Raw genomic sequence first — 14,478 nt, forward strand, 5'->3', positions numbered from 1 at the left:
ATTTTTTAATACTATTTTAATAGAAGCTGCAGCTTCTAATACAGATTTGACATTAGTATTGTCTGTGTTATTGGATAATAGTGTACTGCCACGGTTTGAAAAGATAATTGAAACATATGACGGATATTTATCATAGGAGGAATTGCTTGATCATGAGTTGTATCGATGGAAGAGGGACTTGCAGCAAAATTTCAGTTGGAAATATATAAATCATAAAATTGATATTTTTAGGGTCATTATATCTGACAGATTGTGTTTTCTGGGGTCTCCACTCAACCATGCACCAAGGATCACCAATCGAAAGTGAAACTATGTTAGTGCAACAAATAAAAACTCAACAAATAAATATCTCAAATTTTATTTATAAAAAAATCCTTTTCTTCTTGTCTGTTCTTGTAATTTGAGTTATCAACGTGAAGCTGACTTGAAAAATTAACGAGCACTGATGTCAGGCAGAAGGATTCTCTGAAATAAGCTGCCCTCCAATGAGCTGGAATACAATTTTATAAACCAATTTCTATTGGTTATTTTTATTCAAAACAGTTCAAATATGGATTAAGAAAGACACGCCTCCATGTAAACATGTGAAATGATGGTACGTCTTGTTTCTAATGAATCTGTTATTATATTCATGTGAGGACGATACAAAATACATGAAATTTGTACTCCTACAAGCATGATGACAACATTACATTTTATTTAGCAATGTATTTTTCTTTGTTTATTTTGAAAGACAATTTCTATTGTCAACATGTCCCAATCAAAAATTTTGAAAGTATAATAGTACAATAGATTTTGTCTATGAAAGGTGACACCGGTTGACTTTGGTGTTCAATATTAGAATTGTTTATGTAGTTCCAACGATGTCCGTAAGCTGGAGTTCACAGACTGTTGTCAGGCCAAATTGTAAGCTGTATCTCTCATAATACATTACAGTAATTCCCATAAGCCAGCTTTTCAGAATCCATGTACAATGGATAAATATACGCTGTGATAATGTAATTGTTCAGAACACACAGCGTCTATTGACGGAACATGACAAAGCCACCAGAAAAACCAAGACACTTCTTGAATGTTTTACAATTTTAACATCAGATACGTGACGGAAAGTGTAGAATGCTGGTAGATGATTAACAGTGATTATTATTCCATCAACGTCTTCTGTCCTAAACACCACTGAATAGTAGCACTAAAATGCCAATCACATACCGATGATGTCATCCTTCTCACCGTCCTGCTCTTCAAGTTTTTTTATTTCATCTCTAAATTTGTGTATGGCTTCCTTGCTCTGTTTTAGTCTTTCATTCAATTCAGAGATTTCAAAGCGTATTTTTTTCTTGGCTGAAATTATGGAGTTGAGCGTTTTTCTTTCCACTTCCTCAACTGAAAAAAAGTAAATTCATCTATCAGTGCAAAATAAGCTGGAATTCCTTCACGAAATGCTTCATTATTTAATATGATTAGTCTCATGCAAAAAAAAAATACAAAATATGATAACTGCAAAATTGCGAAATAAATCACGATACTTACAATCTGTTTCATGTCTCTGTGATCCCAGCGTGAGTTGCCTCGTATTTGTCAGCAATTGCTGCATCATTTGTGTTGGATCTTGAAATATCTGTAAAAAGCAATAAACGCATCACATTGGGTACCTCCTACAAAATACGCTATTATTCCTATTGAATTCATTTGACAGATAATGAGAAGAGGGGACAATGTTGTAAACTGAGAACAGACTTCTCAAGGTAGAGTGAACCAAGTGAATATTGGTCACCAAATCCGGGAGGAGAATAACGCACTGGAGAGGAGCACTTGTAGCCAAGGTGTTTATTGCTCAACTGTTAGGCCTGAAACTGAACCTAAGTACTCACGAGATGCTCCATACAATGTATCAGTATCATTATGCAAATAACTAAAACTAAACGTCATAATGTCAAATCATCACAAGTGTTTTAACAGCCACTTCTATAGAACAGTCACCTGAGTGTAAAACTTTATTGAACAGTTCCAACCCAATTTGTATGTACAAGACCCTGTATAAAGAGTGACCATGTGTCTAACATGAACAGAAGCCAGCATAAGTAGTAAAGTGAACTGCACCAACTGACTTCCCAGATACAGTAATGCAAACAGTCTTGACGAGTACTTTTTAAAAACATTTGCATAAGGTGATAATAGTTACAAAAGAGATTCTACAAAAAATAGAAATACATGCAAGCAATTTTTTAACTTTTGCGAAGAAAACATATTTAGCTGTATTAAGTTTGTACATGGTCAGTTAATGGGTGGTCGGTGATTGTCACACCATGCATGTTGTGTGTGAGATTTGTATTGATTTACCCACAATCCAATGCACTCTTGAAATCGTAAACATAAATTGGCATGGACGCGATGTGTACTAATTACCAAGTTTCACTTTTTTTGTAAATTTTTGTGGACCAATATCTCACTGCCCTTTAAAAAGATATAAATAAAAAAATAAAAAAAATAAAAAAAGCCAGAAAAAAATCTTCAAGAATATCTTCATGAGTATTTTATCGCATACCATAATTCTTAGTGACGTCATTTAAAACACGCACTATTCTAGATCATAGTTTTTTTTTTCAAAGCTACGTTCTTGTCAGTTGAAATCAGAACACAAAAGAAAGTGAAAACCAAAGTACTTACAAGTTCATCATACTGTTCTGCTACTAATGTTTTGTTCCCAAGCATTATATTTGTCTCTGATTGAAAAAGTTTTAGTAAATGATAAAGCGTGACCTGCAAATGTAAAAAAAAAAAAAAAACGAGTTTACAATAGCATCTGTGCCCTTGCGGTGTGCATCATATGATAGTCCTGGGAAAATGACTGCTGGAAACAGGAGAACCCAAAACCCCAAATATTGTTCACTTCACTTTATCATTGCATTCCTTTCCCATAATTAGAATAGTGAACACAGAGAATGGATCAGAGCATTATGGAGTAGGGGTTCTCAACTCTTCAATTTTTAATAAACAATACAGCCATTTAGCCTAACAATGAATACAGTGATAATAATTATATGCAAATTCGCTGATGCTCTATGCAATTTTTCTGGAGAAAACACTGAGCACTATTTTCAATCCCAAAAGAGAACTATCTTGGCAAATCAAGAAAATTTTAACACGACTGATTCCAATAACAAAATGGTGAAACCCCCCATTTATTACCTGGCAAGTTGAAATAGATAGTAGATAGTGGGTGTAATTTCACAATAACATTTTATTATTCAAAAAAGATTCAACTTTTTGTAACTTACTGGTCTTTCATTTGGATCATTGAAAAATATCTTGATAACAACTTCAAATTCTCCCCATCCAGTCTCTGTAACTTCATATGGCGGCTTTGTTAGCACTGAAAAATAAACTTACTTCTATGAGCTGTTCTCTGATGGATTTTTCAGAGATGTTGTGAAATGAAATGACATCATGACTCACCTCTCAAGGGATTTGGATAACTTTCATGCAACTTAAACTGAATCTTTTTAACATATACTGAAATATCCTGAAAAAAATTGATTACAGATTAAAGATTGATTACAACTTTATACATTTCCCTAAAGATTGCTAAATACAGTTTTCCAAATGTGATGCAAGTTTGAAGGGGTATGCAGTCTTTTTTTTCTCATGAAAATACGTTCTGTCGTCCATATTTTAGCATAGGGCAGATCATTTGAACGATCATATCTTTACTCCATGTTTATTTTTTCAAATGTACTGGGTAGTTCCAGACACATTGTGCATTACCTCAAGTTTAAAAAAATCTTAAAGACTTTTTCTAATTGAACGTATCATGCTTTTTTTTCCCCTTTCATAGAGTCCAGTGTATTAATATCCAAATCCATATACAGTAATATCAATTTTTTTCACATATGACCTTGTATAGCAATTAGCAATCTATTCTCAAAGTATATAAAAATTCCAAAGACTTTTGTGAAGCTGTATTAAGCCACTATTATGCACAATGCAGTATTAGTTTGAATCTAATTTTGGTTCAGATTTAGTCAGGTGAATTTTTCTACAGAATATTCCATTGTTATTTTAGAGTGGTAGTGGTAACGGTAACTAGCAATTTTTTATAGGTAAACTGAATACGTCATGAAATATTTACCGCTTTTTTACTTTTATTAACAGGTCATTGTCGAAGTGTAGTTTATGCACGGTTACATTTTTTATGTAAATTAACTATAGCACAGGTCACGATGAGCAGTTGTCCGGTTGCCCCGGACAATCATTTTGTTGTTGTCATGAGACCAACAAACATAGTTGTCCATTGGGACAACCATGAAAATAAATGCAGAAATCACCTTATTAGTTCAACGTACTGAAAAATGACTAATTTTCACTGTAAACTCAAACTGACTTTCATGTTTATTTTGTAAAGGTGATAAATCTTGACTTTGGTGTTCAACCTTTATTGAACTACAAATTCATTGGAAAACTACTTTCTGTGGCTGGCCATAAATGCTACTCAACTGGAGAAAACAGTTTTGTTTCATTTTATATTTACCTCATTCCTGAATGGTTTGAGATAGACTGTCCACTGGTGGGTGTGGCCATCTTCTTCTCGTTTTTTTCCAAAATACCTTGCAAGATTTCCATACACAACTGGTTTGATGATTGATATGCCCTAAAAAAATGAAAGAAATCTTAGAAAGAACTGCTGTAATTTGCGAGTATTGGAGACAGATTAAAAGTGTATTAGCCTTAAAAAATGAAGCTTGACAACTAATATTTGTCTGCTATTTGAGATGCACAATGTGATCCACATTATTGAAGTTTATAATACTTACATATGAGGTTTTCAGTCTAATTTATTCTAGACCTCAAGGTCAATTTAAATCTGAATTTTTGAGATACCATTTTTTGAGAAGTCAGCATACGTAAACCAAGTTTCATTGAAATGTGATGATTAGTATTAATTATGCAAATTAGATTATTAATATGCACGGATATTAACCCAGGTTTCATTGTAAGGTGATGATTAGTACTTGAGATAATGTATCGGTGAAGAAAATGAATACATGGCAGTACTATGGCCAAAGATTGAATTACACCTGCATGGGTAATGAACAATAAATGGCTTCTACAACCAATGAAAATATTCGCTTTGGATTCAAATAATTACATGCATGTCACGTAACTAAAGTTAGTTACTTGGCCACCATGGCTAATTTTATCATTAGCGGAAGCCAGTACAGGTCTTGTTGCATGTTTTAGAAGTGAATAAATACTTTCCTATTATTTGTGGGGGCCACTAGTCCTCTCATAGAAGTTTGTAAACTTTGCCTCAATTTAACTATGTAAATTCATTCTAACATCAAGAACAGGACGGCCACATTTTCATGGCAACTAAATGCATCGTTATATAGCATATGCAGAGAACATACAACTATAATCCATTGATAGGAAAATTAGCATATTTGGATTAGCCAACCAATCACCTTCACCTACTGAGGTGAAACCTTCACAAGATTTCCAGACTATTATGATAAGACTCACAAAATGATAGGGAGGTAATCAAAGGCTAATATGGGAGTGGTAAAATGCTCCTAATGATGTATGATAAATTCACAAGGTGTGTACCACAAATTATTATGAACATAATATTACAGTCAAGATATAAATTTCAGAAATTTTGCTTTTATACCTACATTGCATTAAAATTGTTTGTAAATTGTTGCCAGGGAATGCAAAACTGGGAATGTATGTGAAGATACACAGACATATGAAATAAATATGTCATTTTGAGTAGACAACCACAAGAACAAAAATGTATCGATACCTATTTTTTTTTTTTTGGGAGGGGCATAACTACGTCACAGAAATTTCTATATTGCTAAGACACACAACACTGTACCATGTAATTCTAAGGGCTCTACGCAAGTTGCTGTGGAACGCCAGTTGAAAAGCCAATGAAAAAAGCTTAAGTCGAAAAAAACAACACAAACTCAACTATGAGACAATCCTGAACAACCGATTTTACATGTAGGTGTAAACTGGTTACATTGTTCAAGAGTCACAACAACTAGAGTAATGTACAGTTTTTGATTACTGTTTTGTGGATTGTGTTTATGGGTGTTTGAGAATAGGCCGTCGCACTGTTATTTTTCCCAACCAGCAGACTTATTCAATAACAAATGTCACTCACTGACTAGCGCATAATCTGCTATATTAACCTTACCTCAAAGCTATTTTTATTAACAGAGACATGTGTATCTTTAACAAGCATTTTGCAATGCACATGCTTGTTGTGTAGTTGAGGAGTACCTGTTACTGGTAACGTACTAGTGGTTGTCCAGCAAACTTATGATTGGTAGACCCAAGTTCAAATCCTACCTTATTCTGAATACCAAAAATACCCTTACCCTGGGTGAATGTGGCACAGACTCAATGAGATGGCCAAATCCACTGGCCAAGATTCAACGAATGCAACTTGATGTTGAAATAGAGAATATCACTTTTTACCAAAAATGACAAAAATATTCATCAAAATTAAAGAATTGAAAATATCACCATGAAATGAACAAATCTGGGAGAGGTCTACCTGTAGTACCTATATGTATAATATCAAAGCAATCAGACTTGCAGTTTTTAACAAGAAGTTGAAAATATCACTTTTTACCAAAAATGACAAAAATATTCACCAAAATTAGAGAATTGAAGATATCATCATGAAATGAACAAATCTGAGAGAGGTCTACCCAGGGTACATACACACTAAGTATCAAAGCATTCAGGCTTGTAATTTAAAAGAAGAAGTCGAAAAAGTAAAACATTGACACAAACGACGACAGACAATCACTCATATGATAAGCTCCACTCGACAAAGTCAACAGCGGAGCTAAAAAGTTGACACGGACATTCACTCGCAATACAACTTGGACTAGGTCGACAGCGGAGCTAAAAACAGGAGAGTCTGAGTGAAAACTTTTTTATAGCAAAAAAACAGATGTCAACAATATTGCACAAATGAATGAAAGTTCCTATTCATAATTATTGCAACTCACAAAATGACCAAGCACATATCTATTTGTGCTCAATAGTGTTTTTTTTTTTGCAACGAAAACAGTCAGCTGTTGATAAACCTTGTTTAGATGACAACATTAGTGTACATGTATATGGACAGTCTAGGTATACTGACAGAAGTGAATTGCTTAAAGCATGTACCAGATACATGTCTGAAACACAATTTGGCAAAAACAAAATGGCCACCAGTCAGCCATCATAATGAGTAATCTTTCCACCAAGTTAAATCAGAGTTTATTTTTGTGCAGAAAATAGTTAGCTGATATTATCTGGATTTTGTGAACAATAGCAAAAAAATAAAGTCATAAGGTACATGTAAAAATCAAAATAATCTGATATTTCGCCATTGATAGAGACAGATAGATGAAGATATTCAGTGTTTTTCATTTCTAATTCCTAACACCATACATTTAACCCTTTGAATACATTTTTTTCCAGCAATGATTTTGATGAACTTGTTTGGATATTCTTACGCAATTTTTTTTAATACATTATTGGAATACAAGGACATCAATTATGGAGACAGGGTTTTATCAACATTTTGAAAAAAAAAATTAACAAAGTTATGTAGATTTAAATTTAAGGAAGGTGACAAAAAGTTGACTGGCACTCAAAAGGTTGATGAACCAAAAATCAAATATCTGTAACAATTTTGTATAAATAAACAAATTTAGTGACGCTGGCAAGTAGAAACAAAATATCAGTATTAACAAAACAAGTCTCATTTATCAGTTTTATCATTCATTTATTTTCTCCCTTGTTGTAAAAAATACATTTGTTTTGATTTCAGTGTTAATTTGTTTTCAGTTATCAGCTTCAGCATTTTTTTTTTTATTTAAACCAAATTGTACAAATACTTTCATGCTGACATCCAAGCAGTTAAGTAAGGTAAATTTTCTACTACTACATGTACTAGGTAAGACACTTTCATTCACTTTGTATCTTTTGTTTACTTATCAGTACTACACTTAATCAGTCTATATATTTTTTGACAACGCACTTCTCACTGAATATTAACTGTTTTCATGTTTTCCTACGCTCAGGTTTGAAACATTTGTGTTTGAAACAGTTGTTTGGACGAGAGAGATCGTCTTGTTTAAGATCGTTTGCGAACTTTCAGCCAAGTATTTAAAATATAAAAAAATGATCATGTTTTTTTGTTTTAAAAGTGTTACATAATTTTTGATTTTGAAACTAAATTTTCTACCAAGTATGCAATATTTTGCTGAAGAAAAATTGTCTGAAACATGCAAAAATGGGTCATCAGTATAAAACATAAATACAAAAAAACAGTTGGTACTAAATATTATATCAGATCTGTTTTGAATGAATCCTGTTTAAAGATCATCTATAATCACTGATGAACGCTGGTCATCTCGAGTGGAACTAAACATTACACAAACCACATATATTGTACCAGTTGGTAGCAAAGTGAATGTGGAGGTGCTTGTTTTCATTAAGATATGCACCTCACGCACATCCCTATGAAAACCATGGTCATTTTCAAAAACACTTAGCATACATGATGTATCATACAAATTGTCTTGCGGACTAATTCATACAATGTATATCAATACACCAAAAGTGTTGTTGGTTACCCAAATACACTTCATTTGCTGTTCTACTGTCACTTGGACATGACCGTTTCTAAAAATAGCAAGGTTGCATGATGTGATTCAAGGCAGCTTTCAAGTTTTGTAAATGATTGCAGATTTGACAATGTCATCATCGAAATGATCAATGTAATTTACAAATGGGAGAAGTTTAGGATTCTTTAAAAAAAATACTCATGCCACGTCCACCGAGGATGTGGAGTTTTGGAAAACTTCAATTACCATTCACATGAAAGTGTTGAGGTGCTGTCAAGTCTTAATGTAAATTTTACTCTCAAAACAATTATGTACGCAGGGCTATTGACACCTATGCTGGGCAATGACCGTTTGGGGCAATGACTTGCATGACCGTGTATTCCACTGTATTCGCGCACTGTAGCATATATGCAAATACAGTATGACCTGTGGATACAAACTGGGCATGGGGTCATATAGTATTCCATTGAACAGACCATGGACTGACGCAAAATGAACGGGCAAGTCAATACTACGACTTATGAGACTTTCATTGTTTATGATCTCCAACATAAAAAGGCAGTTTCATTTTGGGTTCTACAGTTCTACATTTTCTTTAGTGATAATTTATGTGCATCAATTCAAACAAGCAACAATCAGACAATTTTACCCTGAGGGGGTAAACGACCCAGGTCGAAATAACCTACAAAATGACTAAGGGATAGACCATTTAATATTATAGAGGGGTTTGGGGATTAAAAGGTTTAAATTCGACAGTCATTGACAAAATAGTTCCACCACATGTATGCTACAGGCAGATCATGTAACCATGCTATACATGGTTAAATAAACTCACCCCCGGAATGTCAATAGCTTAACCCCTAAAAAAAGGGGAATATGACATTTCCGGTTTTTCCCACTCATACAAAAGATGAGTTTTGTTTTGGTAAATTAAAACACAGATTTTCATGTCACGCGACAGGGTATAGCAATTTTCAATGTTACGGACAGTTTCACCAACTGTTATATTAATCAACAAACAGTATCAATCAAAATATACCATCGAAGAATACTATTAGATTAGCAAAACAAACCTTCACTCGTCCGCCAGAGTCAGGACCAAACTCTGCCATTTTGTATTTATACAGCATCGCAGCCATATTGACCTCCAAAACTGACCCCGCGTTTTATTGGTTCCGACGATGTATTGAAAATAGGAACAGAGTCTAAGAAACTCGTGATAAGAGAGAGCGTTGTTAATTAATTTCTCTGTGAATTTGTAATAATGCCTCAGAATTTTGCGAACGAAAACGCAAACGCGAAATCTTCAGCGAGAAAGCATCTAACCCATCTTGAACAACTCACAAATGAGAATGCATTCATCCAATCACACGTCGCGTTACATCCAACTAATCAGGCAAACACGAACTTTTTGTTCTCCTCGTTCGTCACTTAAATTAATTCATACATTCAATATAGTTACTGATGATTAATTTTAACAATTATAATTCATGAACAAAAATAGATTGTAATGTGCACTATACATTATACAATTTTTATTCCATATTTTAATTTTATAAAAATAATAATCGAAATACAAACTACATGTACGAGGCTGGGTCTAGTCGGCTCATTTGAATACACGCTCTGTGAAAATACAAGTGTACACATATCAAATAACAATTTTTGAAAGACCCAAATTCGTGACTTGTTGGTGTCAGCATCTTAAACAGGGCGCTCTGAAACTTCTGGAAACTAAAAGTAAGTTCGATTAATTTTTTTTCATTTCGTGATCCATACAATCCTGTTTTACAACCGTTTGTTTTGGCTGCGAATTTGCCAACATGTGTGTTTCGTAGTATTGGCATGTTGCCAAATTGTGTGTTTTATTTTGCCGGGAGAAAACGAGTGGGCATGACGTGGGTGTGTCGTGGTGCGTAACTCGTCCGAGCTTCGGATTTTTGTGGTTGTAGTTTGCGCTGTAAATGAAACATAAAAACATCTCGTTTAACATTAAATTATAGCCCACGTTCATGAGGTACAATTTTGTTTGCAGTAACTTGAAAAAAAAAATCGTTTTAACTGGTTATGCACTAGTAGTAACGCAGTCTTTTCATAGCCTGGATGCGAGGTACTATTATGCGTGCCGGGCACGACGCCATAATGTCAACAAACATTCAGTCAGGAGCATTCCCCGCGTAATTTTACGCGACATTTATCGCCATTGATGTGTGTTTGTACAGACAATGTGTATATATATATATATATATATAAATTGTTCACGTTGTCAAATTAAAAGATTAATCTAAACAATTTATCGGTTTTATTTTACAATGACCCATTTAAGGCCATGTATTAACCATAGAAACACAGCTACTGCAGACAAATCAAAATTTTATTAAAGATTTAAAAAAAAAATTACTTTGAAATTATCATGCTTGTGATCAAAGAGAGGACTTGTTAAAAAATTTATAAATTTTTAAAGCTGGAAAAAATTACCCCCCTGCATATATAGTCATTAGTACTGCTTGCTACTTGTATCAATGTATTTTATATAGCTTTGTAGTAGCAAACAAATACAGACAAAATATGTACAAGTCATGTTTATTTTATTTCCATGCTAAATTTCTATCAAAATACTGAAGCATTTGTAATGTTGAAGTATAGTCAATATGAAAGCGGAGTAATATACAAATAAATATCCTCCTTTATGCGTTTTAGGTCATGTCATTATTGTGCAAATTGGTTAACAATCCTGGAGTTGTCTGTAAAAGGAAAGTGTTTTACTATGACCCAGTTGACAATTGTAGTGCGAAAGGAAGGTTTGAATAAACAAGAAAAAAAGGAAAGAAGGTAGTTGTGGAACAAAACAAGTGAAAATATAAAGAAATTGCTGTGCGAGATCAGAGTAAATTTTCATTTCAATTACAGATGAAAAAAAATCTACCTGGTTGAATGACTTTGTATAAATGACCTTGCTAAATAGTGTCCTCACAAGAACTCAGACTGAACTGGCATATGCTATATGATATATGGGATTGTACTGTGGGATATGTTTCTCATGGTATTACTTTGCATATAATGTTACCACACTGTGTCCAACAATACCATATGTTAAAATGCATTGCATGCTGCACAGTTAAATTGGAAAAATGATTTTAGTGATCACAGTGAAAATACTCTGATGACAACTAACCCATTTCCTTTAATTTTTATGAATGCATTGTATTTATAAATTTCATTAGTTGTTAAACTAATCAACAAGTGTAGTAATGTTATTTAAAAATGTTTCAATGTTAATACTTCGGTCAATAGGAACATCTGGTTTCAGTTTGAATTCTGAAATTTATAAATATTTATAAAAATGATGGGAGTGGGTTTGTTGTGACGATAGCTAATTATAAGTACCTTCAGGATACTGATATTCAGTGGTAGACTAATGACTTTATCAAAACAATTATGGAATTCTATTTATGATTTATGGTAGTTACATGCATATATAATAAATATTTCCGACTTTTCATAATAATTGACAGATTCACAACCACTCAAATTTTGTCAAATACATTGTCAACCACATTTCTGCTCTATTAATGATAATTAAATAACATTTTGGAAATTTATGTATTTATTTATCTAATTTTTTCAATTACTCAAAATCTAGCTACAGCTGTATGAGCCAAATTTTAATTAAAAAAAAAAAAACTAATGTGGTAGGACACTTGGATTTATGTATCTGCAGGTGTCACTTATTTCAGTATTATTTTACGGTTAATTTAATATATCTGGATTAGTGTTAAGGCATGGCTTGCGACAGCCTGCATGGATTTCATCTGTAGAATAATGTGTTTTTGTGTTGTTTTTTTTCGTTTTTTTTAAATTGTTACAACCATATGCCACTTTGTACAAGTATGATTACTACTACTCATGAATATCATGTAAATCCAGGCAGACTCGTTCATTAATTTGTATTTATAGGATGTTTAAACAAATTCTAGCCTTTTTCACTGACATCCAATTTTTAATGTTTCACACCGCCAATATTGATAGAGGTTTGGCAGAAAATACTGAATTGTTTGATTTTCAAACACACTGATATTAGCTATAACTTGCATGTATGTATGTTGATGGGAAAAAAATAACAATCAAAAAACTCATAATTCAGGTAATTATAATAAAGTAAGATTTTGTGGTCGTCGCGATTGTCTGTATTTGTATTGCATGTAAATAATCACAGCATTTTACCTATACGCATATAGCTTGTATGTACATGTTGCTATGCATATCATGGGACCCGTATGTAATATACAAGATGATCACTTGTCCCTAAATTGTTGGAATTGAAATTGCTAAAATAAATTTAAAACACTGGATTTGATTGCGCTTTTCTAATGGTAGTGTGGAACCTGAACATCAACTTGTTCTAATAGTTTCATGTTAGATTAAGATCTGTGTTCTCAGTGTTGTGGTATTTTGAAGTAATGTGTCACCTGGTGTAAAAATGCAGTTCTGAAAGGAAACGCGAAGATCTCAAATGTGTTCCTTTTTTTACTGTAACACTTTTGTTGCTTTGTACATGTCACATTCCTAATCATCAAATTCATCAGAAGTTAATAACATTGTATAATTTTCACAATAATGCATCACTGAATCATCCTTACAAATTTAAGTTTTCGAGCCTTAATTGATTATAAACTATAAGTGGTGTGATGCCTATAAATCCATTATGATTAGATCTTTCGATTGAGGAACTTTACGAGTCGCGTCTTTTACAGAATTGTAATTTGCATATTGTCACAGTTGACAGTCTCGGATTCAGACTGACAAAGACGCTTGGCATACAGACACGTTTATTGAGCTCTCAATAGTTTTCTTTCATGCTTGAGTAATCGCATGAATGTGAATGCAGTGTCTGTTTAATCAACTTAATTATTATGCAGCGAGTGAAAAGTCTTGCTGAATATTTTAAGTCTTAATGTGCCCTTTTAAAATTGTTTTTCTTTCAAAAATGTCTTATAAGGTTTGGTTGTTAAACTGAGTCGTGTCCAAAATGGGTAGCAGTAGATACAATGTGTATAGAATAAATTGTTTGTTTGTTTGTTTACAAGATATTTGACCATACGTCTTAAGTTGTGAAGCTTGATTTTTTTATTCTTTACTTATCTTTATTTTCACTAGAGTTCATGCACACAGCGGTATGAATCAAATACCATGCTTCCCCAAGTATAAGCCCTTTCCTCGAGTATAAGCTCACCCCTCTGTTTTTAGACATTTTACGAGTTGAGGGCATCCTTGAGTATCATGTGCATTCGTTTGGGAACTCACTTATTTGTGGAGGAAATTTTAGTTTTACTCGTTTAGGTATCAGCAAAATAGGGAAAAATAAAATGCAGCTAAATCCTATACAGTACAGTGCACTGCAACTTCTACGCATGGTTTTGTTGCAGTGTGAATTTCACTTTGCAAGGTCACAATGACCTCTTGAAACTTGAGTTGTGAAACTTGACTAACATGACCTTTACAGTCATCTGAATTTGACCTTTTATTTTAATAAGTATGTAGTTTTAGTCTATAAATTTTTTCACATAAAGAAATCCATGAAAAAAAATCATCCCCATTTTCTCAATGGTGTACAGACAAAATAACATGATGGTTTGGTCGAATTGATTTCAACTTTTGTTTGAAATTCATAAAACATTAATTATTATTTATAAAAATAAAGTGTTCATGCCTTTATCATATCATAGTTCATCTATATTTGGAGGTTTGAAATAATCAGGATATAGGAATTCATGGGACAAATATTTCACTCTCTGCGTGTATGAGTTACCAAAGTATACAACAGTGACATATGGTTACTGCT

General features: G+C 33.1%; 2 protein-coding genes across 2 annotated transcripts in view; one reads left to right on the forward strand and one right to left on the reverse strand.

The window, feature by feature from the left end:
* Nucleotides 1-342: 342 nt before the first annotated feature.
* LOC100374387 (YEATS domain-containing protein 4-like) lies at nt 343-10,048 on the reverse strand. Its single transcript, XM_002737946.4, has 8 exons — nt 9,963-10,048; nt 9,710-9,849; nt 4,529-4,648; nt 3,457-3,523; nt 3,279-3,373; nt 2,668-2,760; nt 1,531-1,618; nt 343-1,383 (listed from the first exon to the last, which is right to left on the reverse strand). The coding sequence occupies exons 2-8, from the start codon at nt 9,773-9,775 to the stop codon at nt 1,202-1,204; spliced, it is 711 nt and encodes a 236-aa protein (XP_002737992.1). The 5' UTR covers nt 9,776-9,849; nt 9,963-10,048; the 3' UTR covers nt 343-1,201.
* A 184-nt stretch (nt 10,049-10,232) lies between these two features.
* Nucleotides 10,233-14,478, forward strand: part of LOC144357982 (putative N-acetylated-alpha-linked acidic dipeptidase) — a 41,147-nt gene continuing 36,901 nt past the window's right edge. Inside the window, exon 1 of the mRNA XM_085508693.1 lies at nt 10,233-10,376. The gene's annotated coding sequence lies outside the window, so the exon portion shown is untranslated. The remainder of the gene's footprint in view (nt 10,377-14,478) is intronic.

Source organism: Saccoglossus kowalevskii, chromosome 15 (genome assembly GCF_978046115.1).
Source record: "Saccoglossus kowalevskii chromosome 15, keSacKowa6.1, whole genome shotgun sequence".
NCBI lineage: Eukaryota > Metazoa > Hemichordata > Enteropneusta > Harrimaniidae > Saccoglossus > Saccoglossus kowalevskii.

Excerpts from the sequence above, each read along its gene's own strand:
- LOC100374387 (XM_002737946.4), bottom strand. The coding sequence starts at position 9,775 with ATGGCTGCGATGCTGTATAAATACAAAATGGCAGAGTTTGGTCCTGAC. Across the intron at positions 4,649-9,709 it reads ACTCTGGCGGACGAGTGAAG|GGCATATCAATCATCAAACC; the intron begins GTTTGTTTTGCT and ends TCATTTTTTTAG. Across the intron at positions 1,384-1,530 it reads ACAGAGACATGAAACAGATT|TTGAGGAAGTGGAAAGAAAA; the intron begins GTAAGTATCGTG and ends ACTTTTTTTCAG.